General features: G+C 45.0%; 15 protein-coding genes across 15 annotated transcripts; 8 read left to right on the forward strand and 7 right to left on the reverse strand.

Annotated features, from left to right (window-relative positions):
• Positions 1-131: 131 nt before the first annotated feature.
• Positions 132-581, forward strand: VTP01DRAFT_5110 (uncharacterized protein; the record flags this gene model as incomplete). The annotated part of the gene is made up of 1 exon (XM_069383867.1): positions 132-581. The coding sequence occupies one exon, from the start codon at positions 132-134 to the stop codon at positions 579-581; it is 450 nt and encodes a 149-aa protein (XP_069235710.1).
• A 366-nt stretch (positions 582-947) lies between these two features.
• On the reverse strand, positions 948-2,123 carry VTP01DRAFT_5111 (uncharacterized protein; the record flags this gene model as incomplete). Its single annotated transcript, XM_069383868.1, has 3 exons — positions 948-1,404; positions 1,473-1,950; positions 2,012-2,123. The coding sequence occupies 3 exons, from the start codon at positions 2,121-2,123 to the stop codon at positions 948-950; spliced, it is 1,047 nt and encodes a 348-aa protein (XP_069235711.1).
• Positions 2,124-3,081: 958 nt separating this feature from the next.
• VTP01DRAFT_5112 (uncharacterized protein) lies at positions 3,082-5,885 on the reverse strand (the record flags this gene model as incomplete). Its single annotated transcript, XM_069383869.1, has 7 exons — positions 3,082-3,579; positions 3,635-3,865; positions 3,921-4,388; positions 4,448-4,522; positions 4,580-5,113; positions 5,191-5,677; positions 5,752-5,885. 7 exons carry the CDS (start codon positions 5,883-5,885, stop codon positions 3,082-3,084), a joined length of 2,427 nt encoding a protein of 808 aa, XP_069235712.1.
• A 220-nt stretch (positions 5,886-6,105) lies between these two features.
• Positions 6,106-7,395, reverse strand: VTP01DRAFT_5113 (uncharacterized protein; the record flags this gene model as incomplete). The annotated part of the gene is made up of 4 exons (XM_069383870.1): positions 6,106-6,329; positions 6,387-6,516; positions 7,194-7,276; positions 7,341-7,395. The coding sequence occupies 4 exons, from the start codon at positions 7,393-7,395 to the stop codon at positions 6,106-6,108; spliced, it is 492 nt and encodes a 163-aa protein (XP_069235713.1).
• Positions 7,396-7,516: 121 nt separating this feature from the next.
• On the forward strand, positions 7,517-9,334 carry VTP01DRAFT_5114 (uncharacterized protein; the record flags this gene model as incomplete). The annotated part of the gene is made up of 7 exons (XM_069383871.1): positions 7,517-7,747; positions 7,804-7,944; positions 7,996-8,262; positions 8,322-8,462; positions 8,523-8,845; positions 8,907-9,082; positions 9,150-9,334. 7 exons carry the CDS (start codon positions 7,517-7,519, stop codon positions 9,332-9,334), a joined length of 1,464 nt encoding a protein of 487 aa, XP_069235714.1.
• Positions 9,335-9,457: 123 nt separating this feature from the next.
• On the forward strand, positions 9,458-10,764 carry VTP01DRAFT_5115 (uncharacterized protein; the record flags this gene model as incomplete). Its single annotated transcript, XM_069383872.1, has 6 exons — positions 9,458-9,575; positions 9,636-9,725; positions 9,784-9,862; positions 9,924-10,065; positions 10,120-10,676; positions 10,740-10,764. The coding sequence occupies 6 exons, from the start codon at positions 9,458-9,460 to the stop codon at positions 10,762-10,764; spliced, it is 1,011 nt and encodes a 336-aa protein (XP_069235715.1).
• A 110-nt stretch (positions 10,765-10,874) lies between these two features.
• On the forward strand, positions 10,875-11,681 carry VTP01DRAFT_5116 (uncharacterized protein; the record flags this gene model as incomplete). The annotated part of the gene is made up of 1 exon (XM_069383873.1): positions 10,875-11,681. One exon carries the CDS (start codon positions 10,875-10,877, stop codon positions 11,679-11,681), a length of 807 nt encoding a protein of 268 aa, XP_069235716.1.
• Positions 11,682-11,733: 52 nt separating this feature from the next.
• On the reverse strand, positions 11,734-12,428 carry VTP01DRAFT_5117 (60S ribosomal protein eL21; the record flags this gene model as incomplete). Its single annotated transcript, XM_069383874.1, has 4 exons — positions 11,734-11,846; positions 11,920-12,113; positions 12,182-12,338; positions 12,410-12,428. 4 exons carry the CDS (start codon positions 12,426-12,428, stop codon positions 11,734-11,736), a joined length of 483 nt encoding a protein of 160 aa, XP_069235717.1.
• A 225-nt stretch (positions 12,429-12,653) lies between these two features.
• On the forward strand, positions 12,654-13,294 carry VTP01DRAFT_5118 (40S ribosomal protein uS4; the record flags this gene model as incomplete). The annotated part of the gene is made up of 2 exons (XM_069383875.1): positions 12,654-13,103; positions 13,169-13,294. The coding sequence occupies 2 exons, from the start codon at positions 12,654-12,656 to the stop codon at positions 13,292-13,294; spliced, it is 576 nt and encodes a 191-aa protein (XP_069235718.1).
• Positions 13,295-15,404: 2,110 nt separating this feature from the next.
• Positions 15,405-16,601, forward strand: VTP01DRAFT_5119 (uncharacterized protein; the record flags this gene model as incomplete). The annotated part of the gene is made up of 4 exons (XM_069383876.1): positions 15,405-15,504; positions 15,564-15,806; positions 15,885-16,394; positions 16,489-16,601. 4 exons carry the CDS (start codon positions 15,405-15,407, stop codon positions 16,599-16,601), a joined length of 966 nt encoding a protein of 321 aa, XP_069235719.1.
• A 2,241-nt stretch (positions 16,602-18,842) lies between these two features.
• Positions 18,843-19,374, reverse strand: VTP01DRAFT_5120 (uncharacterized protein; the record flags this gene model as incomplete). Its single annotated transcript, XM_069383878.1, has 2 exons — positions 18,843-19,175; positions 19,228-19,374. The coding sequence occupies 2 exons, from the start codon at positions 19,372-19,374 to the stop codon at positions 18,843-18,845; spliced, it is 480 nt and encodes a 159-aa protein (XP_069235720.1).
• A 509-nt stretch (positions 19,375-19,883) lies between these two features.
• VTP01DRAFT_5121 (uncharacterized protein) lies at positions 19,884-21,078 on the forward strand (the record flags this gene model as incomplete). The annotated part of the gene is made up of 5 exons (XM_069383879.1): positions 19,884-20,078; positions 20,182-20,276; positions 20,337-20,539; positions 20,596-20,933; positions 20,986-21,078. The coding sequence occupies 5 exons, from the start codon at positions 19,884-19,886 to the stop codon at positions 21,076-21,078; spliced, it is 924 nt and encodes a 307-aa protein (XP_069235721.1).
• Positions 21,079-22,302: 1,224 nt separating this feature from the next.
• Positions 22,303-22,840, reverse strand: VTP01DRAFT_5122 (uncharacterized protein; the record flags this gene model as incomplete). Its single annotated transcript, XM_069383880.1, has 3 exons — positions 22,303-22,452; positions 22,517-22,656; positions 22,714-22,840. The coding sequence occupies 3 exons, from the start codon at positions 22,838-22,840 to the stop codon at positions 22,303-22,305; spliced, it is 417 nt and encodes a 138-aa protein (XP_069235722.1).
• Positions 22,841-23,890: 1,050 nt separating this feature from the next.
• VTP01DRAFT_5123 (uncharacterized protein) lies at positions 23,891-24,296 on the forward strand (the record flags this gene model as incomplete). Its single annotated transcript, XM_069383881.1, has 3 exons — positions 23,891-23,983; positions 24,046-24,237; positions 24,291-24,296. The coding sequence occupies 3 exons, from the start codon at positions 23,891-23,893 to the stop codon at positions 24,294-24,296; spliced, it is 291 nt and encodes a 96-aa protein (XP_069235723.1).
• Positions 24,297-24,991: 695 nt separating this feature from the next.
• VTP01DRAFT_5124 (uncharacterized protein) lies at positions 24,992-25,860 on the reverse strand (the record flags this gene model as incomplete). The annotated part of the gene is made up of 4 exons (XM_069383882.1): positions 24,992-25,369; positions 25,433-25,474; positions 25,566-25,694; positions 25,759-25,860. The coding sequence occupies 4 exons, from the start codon at positions 25,858-25,860 to the stop codon at positions 24,992-24,994; spliced, it is 651 nt and encodes a 216-aa protein (XP_069235724.1).
• Between the last annotated feature and the right edge of the window lie 387 nt (positions 25,861-26,247).

Genomic DNA, 26,247 nt, shown 5'->3' on the forward strand with positions numbered 1-26,247 from the left:
CGAGCAGGGAGAATGAATTTCCTCTGTTAAGGAGAGAGCGAGAGCGAGAGATAGCCTTGACTCGCTGTTATTCTTTTTTTTTCCCTATTTTCTGGCCTTTGATGATGAGTAGTGGTCATAGACTCAGGCACATGCGGAGCCAACCCAGCATGTTGTCGCCTCCAACCGCATCCCACGCTGTCGTACAACCCATTTCAGAGCAATCATCCACCCGTCCTCCTCCAAGTCGAACACAACATAAACTTTTGCTTCAGCGGCAATCCTTCTTGGCTGACGACAAGGATTACCTCGACCATCCTCAAAACATGAAAAGACTCACAAAGGAACTCGATCGCGTCAACCGCGAATATCGTTCCGTAAGGCAGTTTGAGGATCCCATGGCCCAATCCTTCCGCCGAGTCATCATGAACGCTGCAGCAGAATCCTCCTCCTCCTCGTCACCTTCTTGTTTACATCATCATCATCTTCGTCCCCCAGGCTTGCAACGCCGTTCATCGGCTCACACCTTTGTGCCTGTAAAATCAAACGAGCGTGGAGTTTTGAACAGACTCTTTCCAGGATCCCCGCCACAAACTAAATAAACTGGTTTTAATTGCTTAACCCCCAACCTTCTCCGTCTCGGTTTCGGGAAGACTTGTTCCCCTGGAGCCAAGCTCTCTTTGCCTCCTTTTGGGTCGTGGTTTGTTTATTTATGTTTTAAAACTTACACATGGAATGAGTGAAAAAAAGAAAGCTCGTGCTTGTCTGTACGAATGTAATGAAATGAAAGAGAGGATAAATAAGGAAGTTTTTGGAGTGCTCGCGTTTAATATATATGGAGAGAAAAAACGAGAGTGTGAGAGATATAGAGATAGAGCAAGCGAGCGAGCAAGCGAGCGAGAGCGAGAGAGTATAGAAAAGAAGAAAGAAGAAAAAAAATAGAGAATTGTTGGTATGAGTAATGATGATCAAGCCCAGACGCGTAAAGTAGCATCCCAGCTTCCTGTACATAGTGCCATGCCATCACCGGATACGCCGAGGCAGGAGACACGATTCTCGTGAGCTGCGAGGACGCCGACGCGTTCGCCCTTTAGGGTATCCCAGACATTGCAGGTGTAATCGTCGTAGCCGCCGAATAATAGACGGCCAGATACGGAAAAGTCGATTGTTGTAATACCGCAAAGAATCGATTCATGTGAGTATACTGCTAGTTCGCAGTCAGCACGCAGATCAAACAGTCGACAGCTGGCATCGTCTGATCCTGTTGCGAATGCTTCGCCGTTGGGGAAAAATTGTACAGCGTTCACGTCGGATTCGTGCCCGACAAATGTTTGCACGCATCGTCTGGTTCTGATATCCCATACTTTGGCGGTAGAATCGCATGCTCCCGTCACAAACACGTTAGGATCAGGTCCTAGCGACAGACTAACCAGTATATTTGTGAGCTCGCGTGCTTGGATGATCTGCATTATTTTTTTTTCTTCTTCTTTTACCTCATGACATCGTTTGAATGATCTGCAAATTCCTCAATCTTGACACCAGCATCGATATCCCAAAGCATACATGTTTTGTCACCGGAAGCCGTCAAAATCTGTCTGTCGTTGATGAACCGGCAGCAACTGAGGTAACCAGTATGTGCTGACAATTCACGAGCGGGGCGTGCCGGGCCGTCTCTCGTTCTGAGGTTGTAAATGGAGCAGATATTATCGAGACCACCGCATGCTACGAGGTTGCCGGATGGTGAATAAGCACACGTCATGACCCAAGACGATCTCAGCGGGATAGCGTGGACCTTGTTTGACGAGTAAGCGTCCCACACGATCAATTTGCCGTCCTGCGATGCGGACACGACGTGCCGCTTATCTGTTGCCCAATGCATCGAGTAAATTTTCGCAAGGTGCCCTTTTAAAGTTCGACGCGCTTTCATGACGATACGAGGTAAAGGCTCCACATCTTTTGCCATCTCTTGCACTATACACATTCGTCAGAACTTTTAATATTTTTTTTTCTTTACGAGTCTCGGAGTACTTGCAGGTCGAATCAGCAAGCGCTTCTTTTCGCTGCTTAATTCGGTCCTTGAGCGCTTCGGCTTCTCGTCGTGCAGCTGCAATTCTCTCGGGAATGTCGCTATCGTTGGAGTTCATTGAACAAGATGAAAGTTGGGAAGCAAGGAGTCGAGACGAGAGCAAGGAGCCAGGTAGTCAAGAAGGGAGGGGGGAGGTAAAAAGAAATAGGGGTGGTATATCACGTGCGGTCGACAAAGAGGAAACAGGACAAAAAGAAAAAAAAAAGAGCGAGCGAGAGAAAGAGAGAAAAGGGAACAGAAAAATGGAGGTGCCCGACCTTCAGGATCAGTTTTTCGCCCCCGAACCAACTTTGGGTTACTCAAAACCAACCTTCTAACCTTCCGTTTGCCATGCATTTCCACCACCACCACCTCTCGCCCGTCTCTCCCCCCCCCCCAACGTCTGCCCGCACCTGCACAGTAACAACCTTGCATCGCGGTCAGACAGCCGTTTGCAAAAACTACAAACTTTGGGGAATGGATGAAAATCAATAAAAAGTTTTGTGGTTGGATCGTATGTAACACCAAAATTCATTCGTTTGCCCTCTTGTCAAGACAGCTGCGTAACATGGCGTGGTGTCCTAATCGATCCATTCAAATACTCGACTTACATGCCCGCTTTCCGACGCGTATGTTTCACTTCCATATACACTTTCATCTCCTACTAGAACTGCTGATATCAGTGTACAATAATTCTGTGTCCATTCTCGTCACAGACGACGGTCCGTACGATACAACGCCCGTCGAGGAGATTTGTAAGCATGGTAGGTAGGGAGAAAATGTCATATCTCATTTAATGTATTATCAAACAATCTCATAGCAGGATGCTAGAGCACAAAAGATCCATATAGCTAATATGTAGCTCAATGTCGACATTGAATGTATGCAGGATCCTCCGCAAACGGTGCTTGCTCACTTTGGACCAGTCACTCTAATTACCGTAGATGATATTATACAGGAAGAGAGTGCTTCGAATCACACTGTTAGGTGTAAAGACCATTTATATTTATACTTTTTTTTCATTACAAAATTGTTTTCTACGTGCTATGATGTTGATTTCGTGATCGAAGCAAGTGCTCGATGACGACGTTGATAGCCCATACCCATTCTTCTTTTTCTTGCTTGCTCTTTGCCAAGAAGAGCCATAATTCTCCTTCTGATGCAAAGAATCGTTTGCTGTCCTTGTATACTGTAAATCTTTTACGAGAAGGACTGTAAACACGTCGACTTTGAGGTTTCCATAATGAAAAGATGCAATCATCACCGCTGTCAGCAGTTGCCAAACCGTCACCAAAGATGCGATAGCGTGGAATATCAGCAAGGCCAATTGCATCAGGATGCTCCGAGAACACGTAGCAATCTGCAATTTCGAGAAAACTTTTTCTGTCGTGGCCAGCTGTGCTAGTTGGTTGGCAATCCACTGCAGACCGGTCGTATTTGTTGTAATACAGTAAGCATCCATCGAGTGTTAGAATGAATATCTTTTTGGTGAATGTTCCTCGAGACCGCGGCTGAAAGTACATGGTACCCGTTTTCTTTTAAAGCACCCAGTAAGCTTCTTACATCGGTAACCTTTTCTGCATTGCTTACCACAATGTCACGGCATCTATCGTAGCAACAATAACTCCAAATGCGAGTATCCACGCGTACGTTCTCAGCACGCTGCCCCTTTTCTTCTTCCATAAGGTAATCGGATGCCAAAGTATGCGAGAAATTATCTTGCGAATGTGCATCCCTCTCGGCCTCTGCGTGTGCCCGCCAATAAACGGTCAACTTTGCTAATCTATGCACCCACTCTTCACATGCTTCGTTCGTGGCAGCCTGAGGATTTGTTTAGAGTAATATATAAGGATTTAGAATATTTTAGATATTTTACCTGCAGTTTGATTACAAGACCATCTTGCATCATCATTTCTATCCGTGCTCTGCCTTCATGGGTATATCGCTGCCGAGTCGAGCGTAGTAATTGCGAGGTTTCCTCCGCCAAATCTTCATACGATAGGTCTTCATCGTCTTCCTCGTTCGCTTCGAATGCACGTCGCACATAGGATACTTGGGTCATATCAATAACGCCTGTGGCGTGCCGAAGGAGATTCATCCGTCTATCGACTTCGTCCTGTAGCAACTCCGCAGAGCCCGGTTTAAAACTCGTAATAACATGAAGCCATTCACTATCTTGACTTTTATCCACGTTAGGAGGGTGTGCTTGAGTTCGTGGTATATAGAATAAGAACTGATTGAAAGATGCAAAGTAGTATTTGCGCTTTGCACGGGGATTGCTTAAGATGCGTTTTCCGTGGAAGTTGGTCAGTCGCCACAAAGGGCCTTCGACCGCCGGAGGCTCCTAGCATGGTTATTAGTAAAGGATTCTCGTTTTAATGGCTGTCCTGTTTATGTCCCGACCTCTAGAACTGTATTGTCATGCAAGATAACATCAGATGGTGTATGCTCCTTTGGCAAAATTTCTAGGCGATGAGTCTAGCAATTTTACCCGTATCAAAATCAGTAAGTTCCTAAGCGGCGGTGTATGCTTACTTGCTCAATCAACTGTGGACCGACGACTAGATCGGTACGTAGTCCATCTCTGTAACTGTTTCGCCAATAGACCCATTCAATGCGGTTCTCCCGTCGCCAGCAAATATCCAAATCCTCACGCATGAGCGTTCTCTGTTTGCTCGTATCCCATCCACCTTCTTTTCGCAGAACCGCCAATGTAGCGTCTCTGACATCATCCAAAGTAATATCGTATCGGATTCCTTCATCGCTGCTTGCAGCTGCCGCCAAGGGCAAATGTACCTGCACACCCAAGAATGGTATATTTACTTCGCAAAAAGGTGAACATGTCTGCTTGGCTGTCGTAGGTAGAATCTTGTAAAGCGCCAGGTACCACATTTTACATTCAATCACAGAGCGCGCACGGAAAGTAAAGGTTATGTACTCTTCTCGACTTTTCGTCGCATAGCGTAAAGAAAATGAGTAATCCAGCGGGGAAACCAGAGATAGCTTCAGGTCCTTTGCTTTTTGCAAAGGGATCTGATGCTCCAAACGTTTTACTGGCCAGGCCAGTGCCTACAAAGTTGTAAATAAAAAAAGGAAAGTCAAATAACTGCTTAGATGGAATCATTGTCAAATTGCAGGCTGCTTACGGGTGAACTGTAGATCGAAAGATATTCTGACGTGAGAGTCACCTGTTGTTGCCGCCAGCTTTCCCTTAGCGCGTCATAGCGGGCTTCCCGAGAGGCCTTGTATCTTACAGGTTGGTCTGCACCGCTATGGGCACTTACTGTGTGTTTGCATAACAACGTGTCCTCTTTCAGGGTGGCTTCCTGACCAATTCCTGTTTGTGCACCTAAGTCTGCGGAATAGCGAATGGGTGGGACAAAGACGATACCCGACCTGCGCCAGAAGAGCAACTTCGGATCATCCAGCAGACGGTGAGTGACAGATGGTTTCTTTTGCAGTGTCCCCGAAATTTTGACATTTTCTGGTGCATCCAATGATATGCGGGGCAACAAGTCTGCATGATCTGATTTTTGACCCAGGCCATCATCGTCTTGTTCAGCAAAGGAAGCGGCAGCACTTCCACGCGAACTGGAAGCTAAACCATTGGACATCGTCGACGGCGGCTCACGCCTGTAACGCGAAAGAAGCTACTTTTAGTTCTCAAGACAAGCGCAACGCTGCCAGTATGTCTCTGCGCTGCCTACAGATTCCTCCTCCCATGTTGCGGAGCTGTCGCATTCAATGTGGTCTCCCCATGGCGCCAAGCATCAATGTAGACTCGAGTGGAGCACGCTTTCCTATGTTCGCACCCGAGTCCCAGATCTCTCTTTCGTGACATTTGCGCGTTATTAGCAACGAACAGTCGAAACCGGGATAAACATGCAGGACGGAAGCTTTTCGTACACCGGAAGATTACGAGGTCCGCCGTCTTTTGCATCCATGCAAAGTTATACAAGCAAGCAGGGTAACAACTGTAACATAGCGACAAGCGTTTTCTTTTCGGTATCAAAATCGCAACGTGCAACAGAAGATTTTAGAGCGTCAGATACAGCATGCGACTAGTTGACGACCATGCAAAGCAAAATGTCCTTCATTCTTTCAATATTTGCGTTCCCTTTCATCATCTGACTCCCTCTTGCTGCTACGGGAAGAGCGACGCGGAGAACGCGATCTACTAAGACCACGCTCTCGTCTTGGAGGAGTACGCGACCTGCTGAGATAACGTCTAGGGCTACGCGAGGGTCCTCGATCTCTTGACGATCTTCTTCCGTTTCGTTTCTCTCTGTGCGCCAGATCATCCTTGTCAGCACACCCATTATCAGGCAATGCAACAACTTACGGGCAATCTCGAGCCAAGTGTCCGGAGCTGCCACAGTCACTGCATAGGAATTGAGTGTAATGAACACATTTATAGGTATATCATCACTTACAAACAGCGATTTTCGTCGAATCTCATGGCCCTGTCGCCTCTATTAAAAAACAGTTAATTGTCCCATGTTTTTAAAGGATAATACGTTTTGCTCACCGTCCTATAGGGATAGTGCTAAACGCAAGTAGTCAGCAACAGATTTCAATGGAAGGTTCTATGTGTTTCTTACCATTCCCTCGCACTGCCGTTCGTTGAACGTTATTCATGTTAGCGACGGAATCTTCGTTAGCTAAACCATACTTACAAGTGGCCTATTCGGATTATTAGCAAGGATTAAGAATAACAATGCGTCTTGTAATGAACCTACCTGTGTCACCACAGTTGTAGCATCTTTCTACTGAACTTCGCTGTCGACGTTGGGTCTGGGGTGGACCTTTTCTGGCATACTCCACCTGCCCAATACTGCATTATAGACTTGACCAATGACCACATAAAGCCAGTTTTACGTACACGAATTCGATCGCCTTCAAGTCTATATCCATCGTATTCCTTGATTGCATCGGATGCATCTACATCAATGTTTATATAAGGGACATCGACCAGCACGATTCCCACGATATACCTCTAGGATCCTAAGAATCATCGGACCATTCTGATCAGTTTCTGTCTGCACAATGAAAATAAGCACAGAAGAATACCTCATAATCGATAAAAGCGTAATCTTCCTATTTCTTTTGTGAATAATTTCATCGTTAATTTATATTCAAATAAGCGTACCCTGATAATGCAGTTGGAGACTCTTCCCAGACGGGAGAAGAGATCCTCCAAATCACGTTCACGAACGTACTTGTTCACGTTGCCTACATCAGAGTCAATCCGTTATGAAGAGCAGCAAACGCAGTGAAATGCTGTTCAAAGACTTACTGACATAAAGGCGGCGGTAGCGATTGGCGCCATCGCTGCGAGAACGTTCGTACATGTTTCTGCGTCGGAAAAGAGAGGGGGAGAGCAGCGACGGGTTGGCTTTTGAAAAGTTGCCCGCTGCACTTCAATTCCACTTGCATCATCTTCCCTTTGCGTTCAAATATCCCTTTTACGAAATGTCTTCGTTGGCAGACGAACTCGCAGCCGATTTGGATTTTTCAGACGAAGAGCAAAAGTCTATTCACAGTGAAAATGAAGAGAAGCAGGAGGACCAAGATATACATATGGCTGAAGCAGGCCTAACTGAAGAATCCGTCGATCGATCAAAATCGGCTGCTTCGAGCGATGACAGCATTCATGCAGTCGCAACGTTCCTGCATAGCAAAGAGACACAGGATATACTAAAGGTGCGTGTGATTATTTATTGCTGATGCTACTGGAATGACACTAACTTATGCAACAGCGTATTGATTACTACAAACAACGAGACCAAACCGCAGCAAGCGCCAAGGCCCCATCAGAAGGAGACGAAGAATACCACCTCATTGTGAATGCGAACAGTATAACGACCGATTTGGATGCTGAGATACAGACTGTTCACAAGGTAAGCTTAAGAGGTGTTTGCAGCTAGGCTTGTATCTAACATAATGATTAGTATATCCGAGATCATTATGCACCACGTTTTCCCGAGCTCGAGTCCCTGGTACTCAATGCTATGGACTATGCGCAAACAGTCAAGACTATCGGCAATGATATGGATCTTAACAACTCCAATCTCAGATCTGTTCTCGCCCCTGCGACCGTCATGGTTGTTACAGTAACAGCGTCCACGACTAGCGGCAAGCCATTATCACCCGAAGAATGGAGAAAAACGGAAGAAGCCTGCGACATGGCATTAGAATTGGATGCCGCTCGTAGAAAGGTCTAGAGATCATAACTGTAAAAATGGAGCGAAGGATTATACTCACATTATTTATTTAGATTATAGAATTTGTCGAATCAAGAATGACCGTCATTGCGCCGAACCTTTCAAATGTTGTTGGTAGCTCTACAGCAGCGAAACTTCTCACAGCAGCCGGAGGTCTCCTAGCATTCTGCAAAATTCCAGCATGCAATGTTCAGGTATACCATCAAAGATCATCAACATCCCTTCAATGCAAATACTCACGGTCCCAATCGTAGGTTCTAGGAAATAACAAGAAAGCGAATACTGGTTTCTCACGAGCAACAGTCGAGAGACATACGGGATACATATATAACTCTGAATTGGTACTCTCTGTGCCGGCAGATCTACGACGAAAAGTTACAAAAATCATAGCAGCAAAATGTGTTCTTGCGGCCAGAATCGATGCACAGCATGAGTCACAAAACGGTGCAGCAGGTCAGAAAATGAGAGAAGAGATCGATCAAAAGATTGAGAAATTGCAAGAGCCTCCACCGACCAAAGTAGTAAAGGCATTACCTGTGCCTGACGAAGGACCAAAGAAGCGTCGCGGAGGAAGAAGGTACAGGATATCTGACTAGCTGATGTAAAAGAGAAATCAGTACTTACTGAACATTATTTAGGGTACGACGAATGAAGGAAGCATACGCCATGACAGAACTCAGAGCTGCTCGTAATCGTATGGCGTTTGGAGAACAAGAAGATGAAGTTGAATACGGTGACGAGTCTGAAGGCCTTGGTATGGCAGTCAAGCAAGTTGGAAAAATCCGTGCTTCTATTGCAGACACAAGAAACAAAGGTATAGTTGATGGCATCACATCTTTGTTCCATAATTGGGAATGCTAACGTATATACTGTCAAAATAGTCAAAGCGCCCAAGCTCAAATCCTTCAATACTCCTGGCACAACAACATCTGGTCTGGCTTCTTCGCTTGCTTTTACACCTGTCCAAGGCATTGAGCTGGTAGATCCAACTGCAGCGGCGGAACGTGTCAAGAAGGCTAATGAAAAGTACTTTGGAGATGGTGCATTCTCTATTGTAAAGAAATAAATGAACCCTAAAAAGCGTCTGAAGTTTGTCCCTGATTGATTGCTGATTGCTTAATGAGGTAACACGAACTGAGTTGAGAGGGAGATCCGTTTGCAGGTCGCTCTTCCCTTCACTTTAACAACCATGTCCACTCGGCATGCCCGGACTGCAGACAAGGCTTTGAATGAACGACTTTCCAAAACCCTGAAGGATCTGTTGAAACTACCAGCGAATAAATACTGCGCTGATTGCAAACGGAAAGGTATAAGAATCGAAATAACTCGGCCTTTTTTCTAGTTGCTCATTCGGTGTATCCGGACAGATCCACGATGGGCGTCCTGGAATCTGGGCATCTTTGTATGCATTCGCTGCTCTGGTATCCATCGCTCTATGGGAACACATATTAGTAAAGGTAACTGTGAAAGCCTATTCTACGGTCTTCATCACTCTAATTGTTTTATTCCCTGTAGTCAAATCAGTAGATCTCGACACCTGGGTACTAGAGCAAGTCGAGAACATGGAACGTTGGGGCAATGAAAGAGCAAACAAGTAAATATTTGACTCATTAACGCACAATCACGATGTTGCTAAGTGTAACGCCGCAATTTAGATATTGGGAGGCCAACTTGAAGGATAGACGGCCATCCGAAAGTAACATAGACATGTGGATCCGGGCAAAATACGAGCAAAAACGATGGGCCATGAAAGGTCCTATCCCTGATCCGAGTACCTTGGGTGGTGAAGAGCAGGAGGTACGAACCAAGCAATGACAACTGGTAACACGTTTTGCTGAGTCAGTTGCTTAGGCTGCACCCGCCCAGTCGTCCTCGCCAGCATCGCCCCGAAAGGCTTCTCAATCTACAACGACGACTACTACAACTGCAAAGAAAGACTTTATCAATTTGGATGATTTCCTTGGTTCCCCATCGAGCTTGCCAGCGCAGACAGCTCAGTCCACGCCGGCGGCGGTAGCCCAGCTTCAGGGTGCCGACTTCTTCAGCAGCCCATCACAATCCGCAGAGCAGCAAAAGCCAAAACCGCAAGATGATTTCAAGTCCACCATCCTGTCCCTCTACAACCAGACACCTCCAACCGCTAAGAACTTGAACAATAACGCTAACGGTGGATATCTTAACAACATGTCAAATTATCAACAGCAACTTTCCGGTCTCTCCATGGGCACTGGCGTCATTCCACAAGCACCGCCTGGTCACTCTTTCCAAAATGTTTGGGGAACTTTCACTTCTGCTCTTCCAGCTCAACAGCAGGCTCCTAGTTTACCGCAGGGCAGCCAATTCTTTGCAGCAGCAGCGGCGTCCAATGGATCTCCCGCGCCCGAGAAGCGACAGCAGCCTGCTTACGAGTAAGTTATCCTATCAATGGATCAAAATTGCTAAGAATACTGATATATGGATGAACTATGCAGTGCTTTTGCCGATCTTTTGAAATAGAATATTTAGCGCTAGTGTTTCCTTTTTAAAAGAAAATGCAATTATATCGTTTATAACAAGCCACTATTCATTTCCTCTTCCTATTATTCTCTTTATTCTTATTTTATATAATGGGACGAAGAAACGCGCGTAATTACAATGAAGAGTCGGCGAACAACGACGGCAACTCTGAATCGCCCATACCGATGCCAGTGGCAATGTGGGATTTTAAGCACTGCGATCCGAAGCGTTGTTCAGGCGTGAAACTTGCAAGAACCAACATGTTGAAGACTCTTAAACTCAACCAGCGGTTCCGTGGCATCGTGGCAAGCCCTGTAGGAGAAAAGGCAGTGTCGCCAGCCGATCGACGTTTGGTCGAGTTGTACGGTGCAGCTGTTGTAGATTGTTCCTGGGCACGCATAGACGAAGTTCCGTTTTCCAAGATACGAGGACCCACCGACCGCTTGCTACCCTATCTAGTTGCAACAAACCCTGTAAACTACGGACGGCCGTGGAAGCTCAACTGCGCCGAGGCACTTGCAGCTATATTCTACATTACTGGATTTCCCGAATATGGCGAAGCATTGATGTCGAAATTCAAGTGGGGCCATGCTTTTGCACAAGTCAACGGCGAGTTACTGGCCCAGTATGCTAAATGCAAAGACTCTGCCGAAGTAGTCAGTGTCCAGAATGAGTATCTCAGGAAGATTGAAGAAAATGAACAACGCAGACGAGAAGAGGAGGATGAGGACGATGACCCATTGTTGTTTAGAAACACAAATCGAGACAACCATATTTACGAAGGTAGCGATGACGATGAAGACGAAGATGAAGATGAGGAAACAACCAAGAGTGAAGACGCAGAGGATGAGGATGACGATTGTCAAAGCAATAGCAATGAACTCCCCGAAAAACTTTCAAAAGCACGCATTCATTAAAGAGATACCCATTTCACGTTCCTCATTTTATCGAATGACAAATATAGCCAATTTACAAAAGAGTCTCGTAAGGGACGGCGTGGATCTCCTGGGGCTCGTTGTCCTTGAAGGAAACGGTGTGGGCCTCACGGGGCTGAGCAGGGATACGCTTAAGGAAGACCTTTTCTATATATCCAAAAGCAACTTGCATAAGTAAAGCTGGTATTCTCGGTGTCACGAAAACATAATCGATACATACCGCCCTTCTCCTTGGCAGCTCTCTTCTTGGCGGCGTTCTCTTTAACACGGTCCAAGAATTCTTGACGGCACTTGGAGTGCTTGATGTGCTCGATGCGGATGTTAACACGCTTCTCGAGGTAGCGACCGCCAACACGCTTGTAGACGATAACGCCGACAGCAGAGGGGGTGACGTTGTAAACGACACCGGTGCGGCTTTTGGATACACACAAACATCAACAACCTATCCCTTCCATAGTCTCTCGATCAGATCTGTCACTTACCCGTGGTAGAACTTGTGGGGCATACCCTTCTGGACAGCACCGTTGGCCTTAATGTCGACAATGTCGCCGACCTTGTAGGTCTTCAAGTAAGTCGACAAGGGGATAGCGCCATGCTCGCGGAACTTGCGAGCGAACATGTGGCGAGTGCGAGCGCGAACTGCAATCGACAAGTGTCATCAGATTTGTGTTCTGTCGATCGAGAATGTCGTCCTAATTTCGAATACTTACGACCGAAAGAGTGCGGCATACTATTGAAAAGGTATAAAGTAAGATACACAGTCGCTCACGACTATCTAACTCATCCACCTACTTTGTCTAGACTTGCACGAGCAGAAAGAGAGGGAACACCAGAGGTTGGCCTCCGCGCAACAAAAATTTTCGATAGGGGACTAAGCCTCATGGAAATTTTTTTCATTAGGAGCGATCGGGTGCAATTTTCGGTTCTCTCTCTCTTTTCTCGCTTGTACTCATCATGACCGGCGCGTCACGTACCTACAGCAAAACCTACAAGGTTCCCAAGCGTCCTTACGAGTCTGCCCGTCTCGACCAAGAATTGAAGTTGGTCGGTGAATACGGTCTCAAGAACAAGAAGGAAGTCTGGCGTGTCGGCTTGACATTGTCCAAGATCCGTCGTGCTGCCCGTGAGTTGCTCACTCTCGACGAAAAGGACCCTCGCCGTCTTTTCGAGGGTAACGCCCTTATCCGCCGTCTTGTCCGTATCGGTGTCTTGGACGAAACCCGTATGAAACTTGATTACGTCCTTGGTCTCAAGATTGAAGACTTTTTGGAACGTCGTCTTCAGACTCAGGTCTTCAAGTTGGGTCTTGCCAAGTCCATCCACCACGCCCGTGTCTTGATCCGTCAACGTCACATCCGTGTTGGCAAGCAAATCGTCAACGTTCCCTCTTTCATTGTCCGTTTGGTACGTATATATAAAGATTGTCTTCGGTTCCTGGGACCAAAACTTACTTATACCTCTTTTTATAGGACTCTCAAAAGCACATTGACTTTGCTTTGAGCTCTCCCTATGGCGGTGGTCGCCCTGGTCGTGTCAAGAGAAAGAGAGCCAAGGCCGCCGAAGGTGGTGATGGCGAAGAAGAGGACGAAGAGTAAATACTTTCTTCAAGCCTTGTTGTATGAACCTTTGCATCCCTTCAATAAAAAAGATGTCCACAAAGCGTGGTTACCTTTTTGGGATGGCAAAGCACCTGTGCATATGTTGAGTATCGCACAGTATCATGGCAACTTGGCTTCCTGCTGGACCTGTTGAGTAAATAGCGTGCATGGGGGCAAAGGTTAGTGTATGAATAGGTTGCTGCATGCATGGGAGTCTTGGTTCAATCATTGGGGACGTTGCTGCATGATTTAGCTCAGCAGTGGATTGTTTCCTTTTGATGCCCAAGTTCCGTGTCGTAAAGATTGTTTGCTGCAATTGTCGTCGGTGGCAGCGTAAGTATTTTTGTCTTCCCCCTTCAAGTTTTTCTCACATTGCACGTGAAGTTGTCTCTGTTGAGTGTTTGCCATGATGCTGTTTGCGAGTAAGTTATGCCTGGATGTGCTTTGCTTATCCATTGTTGTTGTGTAATGTGTTGAATCATGTTTTGCGACAAATAAAGTTTTTATTTTTTGTTTTTGAACGTACTGGATGCATCAAGTTTCATCAAGTTTTTACAGTGCTGGAAATTGAGTCAACCACAGCTCGTCCAAATTAAATTGGCCACGAACTCGGAACAATACAAAAAGCATGATGGCCAATTTGCCAAGAAGGTGGTGAAAGATGCTAGCTTTATGCTCAAGAAACGTATACGTAAACACATCTATTGACAATCGGTCACTGCAAAATCTATCAGTGGGTCGACCCGATCAGTGCGACCTCTACCTGCATCCAGGAGGAGCACAGACTCATTCTCTCATACGCTGCTATGGCTGTAGGCCCATTTTCACTACACTCTGGGGGCAAAACACAGTGCCTTTACACTTTCCTGGCCAGACTTGCCCTGCTACAATTTTGTCGCCAAAGTCCAATTCAGACTAAATGCCACGACACTTTCCTCCACTTCATTTGAGTGACTTTTAGTTCAAGGGAAGACAACTATTATTGAGGAATTGATGTTCAATATGATGATATCAAAACTTGAAAGAGCTAGAGCTTACTGTTCGGTGGTTGGTGAAAACAGTGATGGAAAATATTACAGACAATGGGGATGCAGTTGTACGACTAAGTCCGCTTTTGATTGGAATAAACCTGAGGTCAATTCAGCATTACATCTTTTCACGAACTATTTCCTCTTCTTCCTCTTTCTCTGAATGGTGGGCTATTGAAGCAGCCATTCATTTTTATTTTGACCATTTTCTTCATAAGGTCTTTGTCACCTTTTCAACTGTAGGTAATAATGCATGAAGGAATCGATAATGAGCAGGTGGAAACTAAATGAATGACAGCCAAGTAGGCGGCCATTGCTTTGAATTTGATATGTGCCAGGATGGTATGGGCTTTGGATGATGTTGAAAATGAAAATATTCTAATGTACTAAAATGTTGATGTAAATAGCCGATCCAAGCTTTGGTTAAACGTCCATAATTTGCCATGAGGATGGTTTGACTGTGTTACCATCTTTTCTTTATTTAGTCGAAACTAAAAGAAATATGTGTGATACCCATGTACAATGTCATCGCTAAACGAGAAACGGGGTGGGGTGAAGGGAGGGCGCGTGGGCCGTACAAACTAGCCTCTGATGGCTCGGATAATAGTGATAGGCTTTCGGCCTACGGCCTCAGCCGAAGAGTCTATTATCAGTCACTTGTGTTTATATGTATTAATTCACTCTTTTCCGTTTCCATTGGAGACTTTAGAACTTATGGCATAAACAAATAAATATCAAATAGCAACGCATCAATTTTGCCTGCTATACTTTTTTCTCCAAATGCGCCTACTGCTTGAAAACATCTCCTCTGTCAGGCAGTCCTTCGACGATTACCTGCGCATTACTGACGCTGAGGACTGGACAATCTGAATTTACTGAAGCAAATTCTCGACGACTACCAGATCACTGACATCGAAGACATACGTGCATTTGCAACATGTTACCAGGCGGCGTTGCAACATGTTGCCGACAAAATCTCTGTTCCCGAAAAAGTTGAAGAAGCCAGCCGACGGCTGAAGGGTATACAAAAGACCATAGGCGCTCAAATTTAAAACAATTCCTGGAAAAGCACCTCAAACATGTCAAACCGCAACGGCGTACTTATTGCTCAAATCAGCCTGCTGATCGAAGCAGCCGCCGCACTCACGGATGCCAACGACGCAGCCGATCCGGAAAGCTGTTTGAGGAGATGAATGTCACGGAGAAAGCACAATTCCTCGTAAAAAAGTGTGGCGAAGATGGAATTCTGGATCTCAGCAAGCATATGGTTCGACGACGATTTGCCCGTGGTCTGAAGGACATCAAAGAGCATTTCAATATGAAATTGACCCCTGCTGTCACTCTGGAGGAGCATCGAGTCTTGATGCAGTTTGCGCGGTGCAAAAAGAGAGAAGACGTTGGCAAATTACTAGCAAAATTATACGCAAATCTCGATCCACAAGACAATACTGCTTACCTCCGCACGGCCATAGATGGAGTCCGTGATTAATAATGAGGGATGGCTACGACAAAATCTGTACTCCGTTCTCTGGGACACCTGTTTCTTTTACATGACACAGTCTACGTGACGCGAGCCGAGTGCTATTCAGCGGTGATCAAGGAGCTCCAAAGTGAAGACAGAAGTCTCGCCCAACAGCGTGTCGACTTCATCTTGTGTAATGCGGATGACCAGTCTGATTACTTGAGCACGGAGGAAAAGTCATTCGGCAAAAGCAGCATAACCGATTTGGAAAAGGGTCGCACCCTCCCACGTCATATGCTCAAATTATGGTCGTTGCTCGAAGCTATTACATGCCAATCGGTGGAACGAAAGTTGAACGTGTATGGTACACGAATAATTGACAACGGGAAGTTGATCGCTTACCGAAAGGCATCGATGACTGTGCCAGCAACGGATGGTTTCTATGCCGCAGCTGCCAAAATCCTACTGCTGCTAATCACTTTGAAAAGAGAAGTTACATTGAACTTTATGAAGCTGACAACCATGTTGGAAATAAGGGAAAGACTAGCGGTGGAGACCCTTGACGTGGCAGACCAAGACGATATACTTTTTAAAGTGACTCCAGATTGTTCGATAGCGCTGATGTGGCCATTGACAATGCCGATGAGAAGAAGAATGACGACAGAAACGAAGAATACATATATGAAGAAAGCAAAAAAAAGTCAAGCGTCCATGTGAAGTTGTAACATCGTATGATTGGGAGAAGATCCTGATTGATGATAGGAACGAAGAACCCAACGTCCACAAATCAGCTAAAAAGGCGACGGACCCATAAATAGTATCCATCATTTCATTATCATTATGTGAAGATTTTCATATATTGCGAACTTTGGTTTGCTTTTTTATACGTTATTTCTCATCATACTCCACAAATAATTCCTCCATTAGACTGGAGGATCACCTGCGGAAGGTTGTATTCTTCTTCTGCTTTATTCAACGAAAATTTCAAGAGACTGAATGGGAAACGTCTGGAAATATGCTAAGACATCATATATAAAGGAAAGGACTGAAATACTAATACTTCAGGTCATCTGAGCGACACTTAAGAAACGGGAAGGGGGGAGGGAGATTTCTTTCCATAGGTGATATTCCGACGGTCTCATAGAATTAACGGGAGATCCTCAACCGTTAGTTCATGTTTTACACAGTCACCGATCTTTAAACACCATATCTGTATAGCGAAGTTCGATCGCTTTCTTAGTATAAATATAGTATTTTCACTTTACAATTGATCTTTGCTATCCAATTTCATATATTATTATTATTATTATTATAACAAGCATGTTTCGCTCTCGCTTAGCTCGAGGACGAAACATTGCTTGCTTTCGAACGCAACACAGCTCATCCCTGCGCGAGCTCGCCAAATCCCAAATCTCTATGTTTTCAGTTAGAAAAGGGGTTGTCATTCACGATGAAAATGTCGGGTGTACCGAAAAATAGAGCAGATCTTATGAAGATATTTTCTCCCACTTAGTGGTAAGTAATACTACGCTTATTCCATTAACTGATGCAACGGTAAGGTTCCAAACGGGCCATGACATATCGGTCCGGTCCCAAAACGGACAGGCCAAAGGACCGACCGGTCGGTCTATTTGCGATGACCGTTACCGACGGTCTTCTACCATCCGGGCCAATATCCTTGACCGTTGCTCAACGGTCCCAGCCCTAAACACTCGGTCAACGTTCTTGCCCTACCGAATTCGAGCTCTATGCGACTAAGCTGCTAGTAGCCATATCGATGGATCATAACGCCTGTACAGTGCTTCATTAAGCTCCTATATACACTTCCTGAGAATATTTTTCGTTGGAACAACGATGTTAGTCGTTGAAGTACAAATAGATACCATTTTTCGGTCCCAACATAGAGCAAAAACTACATTCATTGTCCAAGGAGCAGTCCCAGAATCGCAAAAGCGGGACAACTTCATCTTCATCACGAAAAGGATGGAAAAGCGACTATGCAGTTTCCAGAAGTGTGGGTTAGGAATTTTTCAGGATGGTGGGCTTTTTTTACTAAGTAGCTAGTGATTCAGATAGAAGAAAGGCGAAAGAGTTTTACCCATGGTTTGCTGTACTAACAGCATTGAACGGGTTGAACGGGCATAATCTACTGATTTTACGACTGTGATCTGTTCTATTTGCAATGACTGCATCGCGTCCGTAGTGACATTTTCGGTGAATTTTCAGTGAATTGGAGCGGAATTGGATTCTTTCTCAGTCTTAAAACTAGAGAATCAAAGGTCAAGGATAATGGATTGCAGGAAAGAGCAGCACGAGAGGTGGAAACATCACCAAAAGGATGGAAAACCGAGTATGCGGTTTCCAAAAGTGCGAATTAGGTATTTTTCAGGAAGGTAGAACAGAAAGTTGTATTTTTACAAGTGCTTTAACGGTCGCTACGCTCCCTGCACTTGGCTCGCTGCGCTCGTCCCCCTAACCGAAAAGGTTTTCATTGGAATCCGCATTAAATAATAATCTCCCTTGGCCTTCATAAACCTCCATTCTCCGGCGGTTTTGCATCCGCTTCGCTTCTGCAAGCACAACGCCATCGAATTCCCGGTTTATTCAGACCGGCGCTCGCATGATGCATTGGTGAGAAATATCAAATAGATGTCTTTTTTTCTTTTCTTGGGAGGAGGTTCAGCCCCCTCCAGAACTCCTCACTCCTACGGAAGGCTTCCTATTCAATAATTGATGCCTATAGTCTATATTTTATTCGTATACTTCGTCTATACAGTAGTCTATATTCTATTCATATACTTCTCTGTACATGATGTTGCGAGTGCTGTGGTGGGAGTAGATGCAAACGGAAAGAAGATAGAGATGGAGTTAGGTGAGCATACGCGGGAAAGTACAACGTGAAGTTGGTCATGTGAAAAGACAGGGGAGGGAAGATATAAGCTCATATGCTTCATAGTTTGTCCTTGACTTTTGTGCATAGTCATTGCAAAGGCTATACGGACTGGGAATTGGTGGCGGCATAAAATGAATGGAAGAGGATCATTGGAAGAAGATTTCAATGCATTAAAGTGGATATTTGTGCGAATGGCAGTGTCTGTCCATTTTCTGGAAGCATAGGACCGATACGATGCGATACTCTTCCTGAAATTCTGAAACTGTAGGCGCCATGGATAGCATTGGCAACGATCAACGGTTTCATCCAGCGTGACACCGAGGGAAGAAAATACAAAGACATTGTTGTAAGCATGGACGTTTTGATGGAAGTCGCGTGCAGCAGCGTTGCTTTCTTTCCAAAGAGATTGAAGAGGTTCAGATGGTGGCTGTGGTAGTGGAAGGTCGATGTTTCCATTTTTGCAACAAAGATTAAGCACTGGATCCTGCCTTGATCCTGATACTCTCTCGAATAACCACATTTTGGCATCACAACAAGGGCAATTCACTCTTGTCTGAGGCAATGTATGTCTGTGCTCGACGACATCTCTACCGGAAACCATATGCTCAGCGAATTTTGGTTGTCGAGTGATACGCATGGAATCATTCGAAATAACTTGCATAGCAACAGCGCCTGCTATGATTGCAATTTCCATTTCATTGTAGTTTCGACGCCGAGGGCTATCAATCAATTCGATGATATCAATATCATGAGGTAAATATTTCCAAAACCAATGAAGACTACATTATCTGAAGAGTATTCAATGATGGGCTAAACCTTGTTTGTTGCTCATTTTGGTCTCGCTCTGTCGATCTATTGAAGTCTCAAATGGTCTGTTCGCCCACAGCTGTTGCAAGAACATCGCGGGGTAATAATTGGATGCTCTTGTATGAAGTCCATTGTTGTTCTGAAAGAACGACTCAACAAAACGCAGATGTGAAAACAGTAAAAAAGCTTTTCCCAACTGCATATAACCTTCCTCGCTTGTAAAGAGTGTATCACCTTTTATGCTTGATGAAAGAGTTGTTTCTCGCGACCCACAGGCAGCCGATGGTAGTTGCGAGGGTGTTTTGAGACCATACTCAATTTGCGAATTAGTTGGCAGAGAAGGAAATTTTTTATTAAAGTGGAGAAATGGTTAGTGATAGAGTCTGCCTTTAGAGTATGTCTCATGAGAGCAATTGCGCGTCCATTCCTATGCACATCGAAGATGCAAAGGATGCAGATGTTCGCATGGCAGAAGCGACTGTGAAGCGATCCTACACAACCTACACAGACCAGGACAAAGTGAGGTTCTTTAAGCTGATGTTTGAGAAGGTTAAGAGTGCATCGGTTGCTGCGAAGCAGTTAGGGATCCATGTTCGCACAGGGTATAGATGGGCTGCTCATTATGAAAGGGATCCTGATAGCATCTTTATGAAGCCAAAGAGGAAGTGGTCGACCACGTATTCTTAATGAATAGCATAAGAAGGTCATCTTGGACTACATCGATGGGAACCCTTCTGCTGTCCTAGACCAGTTAATAGAACGACTGCTATCCAAAAGCACTCTTTATGGGTTTGTGAGGGCGGAATGTAATCTGTCATTGAAAAAGGCCTGTTTTCAGCCTGTGGACAGGAACAGCGAGGCTAAGATTCAAGAGCGCCTTGAGTGGGCGCACAAATGGGAGAAGACTGATATGGACTTTAGGAAAAACTGTGTTTTTCTCGATGAGTTTGCCTTCCATATTAACATGAAACGTAGCATGGCCTGGTCAAAGAAAGGCACGCCTGCTGTAGTCACAGTTCCAAAGACGCGTGCACGCACAACCACGATTTTGGGTGCAATATCAGCCTCAGGCGTGATAAGTGCAGTCTGAGACTTCGCCAACTACCAGCTAATAAGAGAAAGCGAGGGATTCATGCTGGTCTTACAAGCACAGGAACTGTGACAGGACATTATCTTAGCTTCCTGAAGGCTACAATGGACGAGATGGACAAGTATCCACATATGAAGGGCCATTACCTGGTAATGGATAATGCCCCTATTCATAAGTCTGATGATATCTCCAAGTATGTTGAGTCTCGGGGATATCGGTGTACCTATCTTCCATTATATTCGCCTGAGCTCAATCCTATTGAGCAGTTTTGGTCGGTGGTCAAGAGCAAAGTTAAGCGTAACAGGTTGTTGGAGAACGAAACACCGATGACCAGAATTAGTGAAGCGTCCAATAGCGTAAATGTGAGTGATTTCGAAGGGTTCGTCTCTCATTCTCAAAAATGCTTAGATAAGTACCGCAACAGAGAACATCTATGATGTGTCTCTCCAAGTAGTCAGTGTCTGCATATTGGGGGATCATGGCTGTGCCAAGATCTTCTGAGTATGCGACATTCGATTTGTCAGTCTCTGCAATTATGCTCTCATGAACTACTCACTAAAGCCCTCGCCTTTAGGCCTGTAGCCTAAGGATGGTGAGTTACAGGACGCGGGAAGAGGAAAGAGGAAAGCGGGGCTTTGAGATAAGCATCTATTCCAGCATATTATCGGTTTATATGGTAGCATGCATTATGTGTGGGCAGTCGGATTAGATGCATGTGATGCAGACCGTGAGGATGAAAGGGTATGACTTTCATTGCGGCTCTACGTCTATATTTTCTAATATTTCTTTTTACGAGTAATATTTTGAAGCCGCCATTGTCATCACCTCCGGCAAAGGGATGCACTGACTTATTATCATCGTCTTGATACATGATAAATCTTCAAATTCGGGCTCATTTTGGCAGCTGCTTGCTGAACATTTTTGCGAGGACTATCAGCATCGATACCTTCTCAACAATACAGAGATCAACATGCAGTGTTGCACAGCAGAGGTTTGGGATATATCAAGAGATGCCTGTCCATTGTCATCAGACTCAAGACAGTGTCATTGGTTGTCGCTTCACCTTCCACGCAATAAACTTCCCATTTTTCATTTCCTCTACTAGAATATGTTCTGCTTTTGAACTTTTAAGGTCAACTGCCCAGAAGGCTTGAAATGGCACAGAACGAAGCATAGGGGCTCATGAAAGCCAAAGCAAAGCAACTCTCTCTACCCGCGCGAAGCTTTTGTGAAAATTTGCCACTTCGAAGTCTTGCAAGAGGTTACTATACGTTGTTCAGCAAAAACATGGCATCATAGAAACTACAATTGTGTTTCTAAAGAGATGGCATTCATCGTATATAGCAGGCACGGAGAATATGATCCATGCCCGGTATATTTGCTTCTGTAGGCTCAGATGATCAACTATAGATAGGTCCTTAGTAAGCGAACGAATGGCTGGCAGTGACCACAGCGGATACACCTTTGGAGCAGAAGCGAGGCGAGGGAAAATACGCCATTATCGATCAATTATTCTGTCTTCCCCTCCATCACGTTGGAGCAGCTTTATGTGCGTACACATCCATGCTTCATCCGCATACTTCAAATATCAAATCCGGCACTGTCTTTTCTGCTGACACTAACACATTACCCTGCTCATGTAGGCTAGAATTTGTACATAAAGAATCAATTAAAACTATACAAAAAACATATCAAAGTGCAAAAACGTATCATATTATTCTACAGCTATAAATCATTCAATACTGCTCGGAATTTCCTCGGCCTTTCTGGTGTGAAGTAAGTATCTGGACTTGTGCCCCGGTGTGATGAGGATTCTGTATGTATGATTTCATTCAAGCTTCGCCATCTTCGAAATACTTGGCCAAGTATATGCATCTATCTCAGGAACCGTGAAATCAGTGCCAGCAAGTCTTGATATCCATTGTTCTCTTGTTTGTACCTTCCACGAGAGCAATCCTTTCAGCGTGTCCCAGAATTTGGATAGTTGGTCGAGGGATTTCGGCATGCACAGTGCCTGGACTAAACGTGCACAGTAGACATCATCGATGCTTTTTAGCTCGTAAAGGTACCCATGTGGGCCTATATAAAGTGTGGACTGTAAGTTTGGAAAATATCAATATCATCTTATATAATAACCTCGCCAATCCATGGCCAAGATTGCCAATGATCGCTTTACAGTATCGTTGTCCCTGGTCGACTTTAGCAAAGAATGTAGAATACACTTGTTCAGCCGCAAATAATTCGTTTGCTGCGTGAGGAGCATTGTGGTGGAGACGTTCTGCCTCTTCCACTTATTCGGTCCAATCTCAATGCCAAGAGAGTCGGTCACCAACAAGTCGACCGTCCACCCACTTGTACTTGTCGAGTGCTTTAGCCCAAATGTCGAACGATCTTGCTACACTTGCTTAATTTTTCCCCGCTTATAAGAGAAGACCTTAGTTCATGTGTGGCAACTAATACGTATGTTTGATACTTAATCAGTAGGTTATCTGTTTTTTCTCAACTTCTCGAGTCAGGATCTTGATCACTGGAATGAAAGTGGCGATGCGGCCGAGCTCTGAGCCGTCATTTTGTGCACTCATAGTTATCAGGATTGTCGCCTCGGTAGTTCATGATGTACTCGACTTCGTAACGCTCGTTGTCTGCAATCAGCGGGTCTTCAGATACGCTCTTTAATGCTCTAGGTGGATAATGCGGTTTTACTATATCGCCCGTCTTGTCTTTCAGTACGTATGCTCCTTAGTCGGTTTTGTAGTATACAATGAATGTTCCTTGAGATATAGGATCAGTCTTGCGTTTCCTTTGAGGATCTTCGATTGCGATCAGTGAACCGAACATCTGAAACCATCTGCTCAATGCCATCATATGCTTGATCCAAGTGCATATGTTCTTTCAGATTTAGCTGGTTATGAAGAGGTCGACGCGCAATTATCCGCGAACGTGGTAAGGATAAATTTTGTGGCCTCCGAGTCGTTGTTCGCGCTCGGAAACGTTTACATGTTCTTGTTACCATTAACTAACTAGGTAATGTGTCGATATTTTGTTGCAAGGCGCCGGATAACAGAGTATATACGCTTTTTGCAGAAAATAATGTCGCCTCCCACTGAAAATTGAGGTCGCGTTCTCTCAAGTTTGAATTTCGCATTTCCCAGAGATAGATCTCGTCCGCTGACAAACTAGATGTCGCATATCCAGAGGGTCTTGTCGCGTAAAGCTTACCATATCGAGAACTATATAAGTACATAAAGCGTTTTCTGGCCCAGTTTTCCTCCTTCATAGCACATGCCGTACGCTCGAAGTTTCACATCGCCAGATGAGCGTCCATTTTTTCTATGAAGATAAGCAAGACGCTGTCGTCGATGAGCATGGCAGATCCGAGCCCATGGACTATGTCGTTGACGGATTAGTTCGTACACACAGTATCGCAATATGCCTTGCGAGAGTGACTGCGAGCCAGATGTCATGCAGACCGAAGATGCAAAGAAGGATGTAGATGTTCATATGAGAGGAGCGCCTGTCAAGCGAGTGTACACGCACTACACGGACCAGGATAAGGTCAAATTCTTCAAACTGTTGTTTGAGAAATGTCTGAGTGCGTCAACTACAGCTCAAAGATGCGCCAAGCAGTATGAGGAGGATCCGGACAGCATCTTGAGAAGCGTAAGGAGGATGGTCGCCCGCGTATCCTTCGGCTGTTATATACGTGACTTTAGATTTGAATGTTTCAGAAAGGACGAGAGTGACAAAATAAAAGGGGTGGGGGCTATATACGGCATAGAGTCGCAGGCGCGAGCTTCAAAGTCATGCATGATGGATTTACTGTTTTCCCGCTCTTAGCGGGAACCACGCATCGTGTCGGGGCAGGGCAGACGCGGGCAAAAGGGAAAGGACAATGTATAAAAAATGCATTTTTGAAGGGGGGCGGCGCACCAGCAGGTAACCATGCGCAGTTAACGTTATGCCCGGGACGGAGGGATGCTTCTACGTACAGGGAGGAGAATTGCTTGGATAGAATGATATGCACTTGCAAGCAAAAATACCTGTCACGCCGCATGCACGCCATAGAATATGAGTAAGATTTTGTATAGAGCATGCAAGAGATCACAGAGTCCAGGGGAAGACGCCAGAGAGCAGAGGAGCTGCATGCATAATTCGGTCAAGAGGTATATATAAACATGCTTCACTCTGCATCAACAGTCAATCGTTTGCAATTTTAAAAGATTTAATGTTCTAGTTTACCATATCATTATTTCTGTAACAGATAAAGACAAAAAAGAAATGTACGGTGATTGCTCACTTTATAGGCATCTCAACAAAAATTTTCTGTAATCAAAGACAATGCTTACATCCGGAACATCGAATGCTGTTTCGCAGTACAGTATCTTTTGTGAACCTGCCCAGTGACATGTAAGGTCTACAAATCTATAGGAAGTCTAACACAGTTGGTCCTGAAATCCATGTCGGTCCCCTGCCACTTGCGAACCCAATCAAGGTGCTCTTGAATCCTCTCTTCGCTGTTCCTGTCCACAGACTGAAACCGGACCTTCTTGAGCGACAGGTTGCACTGCGTCCTCACGAAGTCATAAACAGTACTGTTGAAGACCTTGAGTTCTTCAAACGTCTGAAGCAGTCGCTCCATCAACTGTTCCATGACAGCTGAAGGATAGTCATCAATGACATAGTTTACGGGCAGCGTGGAGAGGCCGGACCGAGGGCACCTCGCATGTTTGCGGCGAGGATTCCATTTTTGAGAGAGCCCAACATCAATGGTGACTAATACAAACTCGACTTTCTATGAGCTGCTCTTTTTAATTATAACAGAGAGCATATGATGGGATCGAATAAAAGGATATACGTTGGTGCATAAACAACGCCACTCTCTTGCTTGCTCGCTTTCCTATATCATTTATGCATCATATCGGGATTAGTATTTATAATCTGCTCGCTCGCTTTCTTTCTCCTATTGCCGTTAGCGTACAGGTTAAGACCTGATCCATGGCAGCAATACGTTCAGGAGAATTGGAAGGAGCCTTCGCATCCACGGCAAGGGTATATGCGTCAGAATCAACGAGAATTAATTTCAAATGATTACCTCCCCAAGACATCCGAGCCCAAAACTGTAGCGAGAGCAAGTCTCGGCGGAGAAGTGTAAAGGCACTGTGTTTTGCCCCCAGAGTGTACTGAAGATGGGCCTACAGCCATGGCAGCGTAGGAGAGAATGAGTCTGTGCTCCTGGATGCAGGTAGAAGTCGCACTCTGACGGATCGGATCGAGTCGACCCATCTGATAGATTGTGCAGTGAACGATTGTCAATAGACGTGCTTACGTATATGTTTCTTGAGCATAAAGCTAGCATCTTTTCACCGCCTTCTTGGCAACTTGGCCATTGGCTTCTTTTATCGGTCCGAGTTCGTGGCCAATCCATTTTCAGGACAAGTGGCCCATATTTGCTTGGTTGATCCAATTTGAGCGAGATAGCTCATTTTCGAGTGGGGGATGGTCCTGACCAAATTCACCTTCCTGCACTGTAATAACCTTTAAGCGAGATCAAAGTTTTAACCTAAAATGGATTGTTTTCATCTCGTAATCAGATCAATCTTTGAAGTGCCCGGAAGGCTTACATTAAGATAACTTTACTATACTATAAGATAATGCAGAAAAATAAGTATG

The sequence above is a fragment of the Rhizomucor pusillus genome, assembly GCF_041956525.1.
Source record: "Rhizomucor pusillus strain CBS 183.67 unplaced genomic scaffold VTP01scaffold_20, whole genome shotgun sequence".
NCBI classification, from domain to species: domain Eukaryota; kingdom Fungi; phylum Mucoromycota; class Mucoromycetes; order Mucorales; family Lichtheimiaceae; genus Rhizomucor; species Rhizomucor pusillus.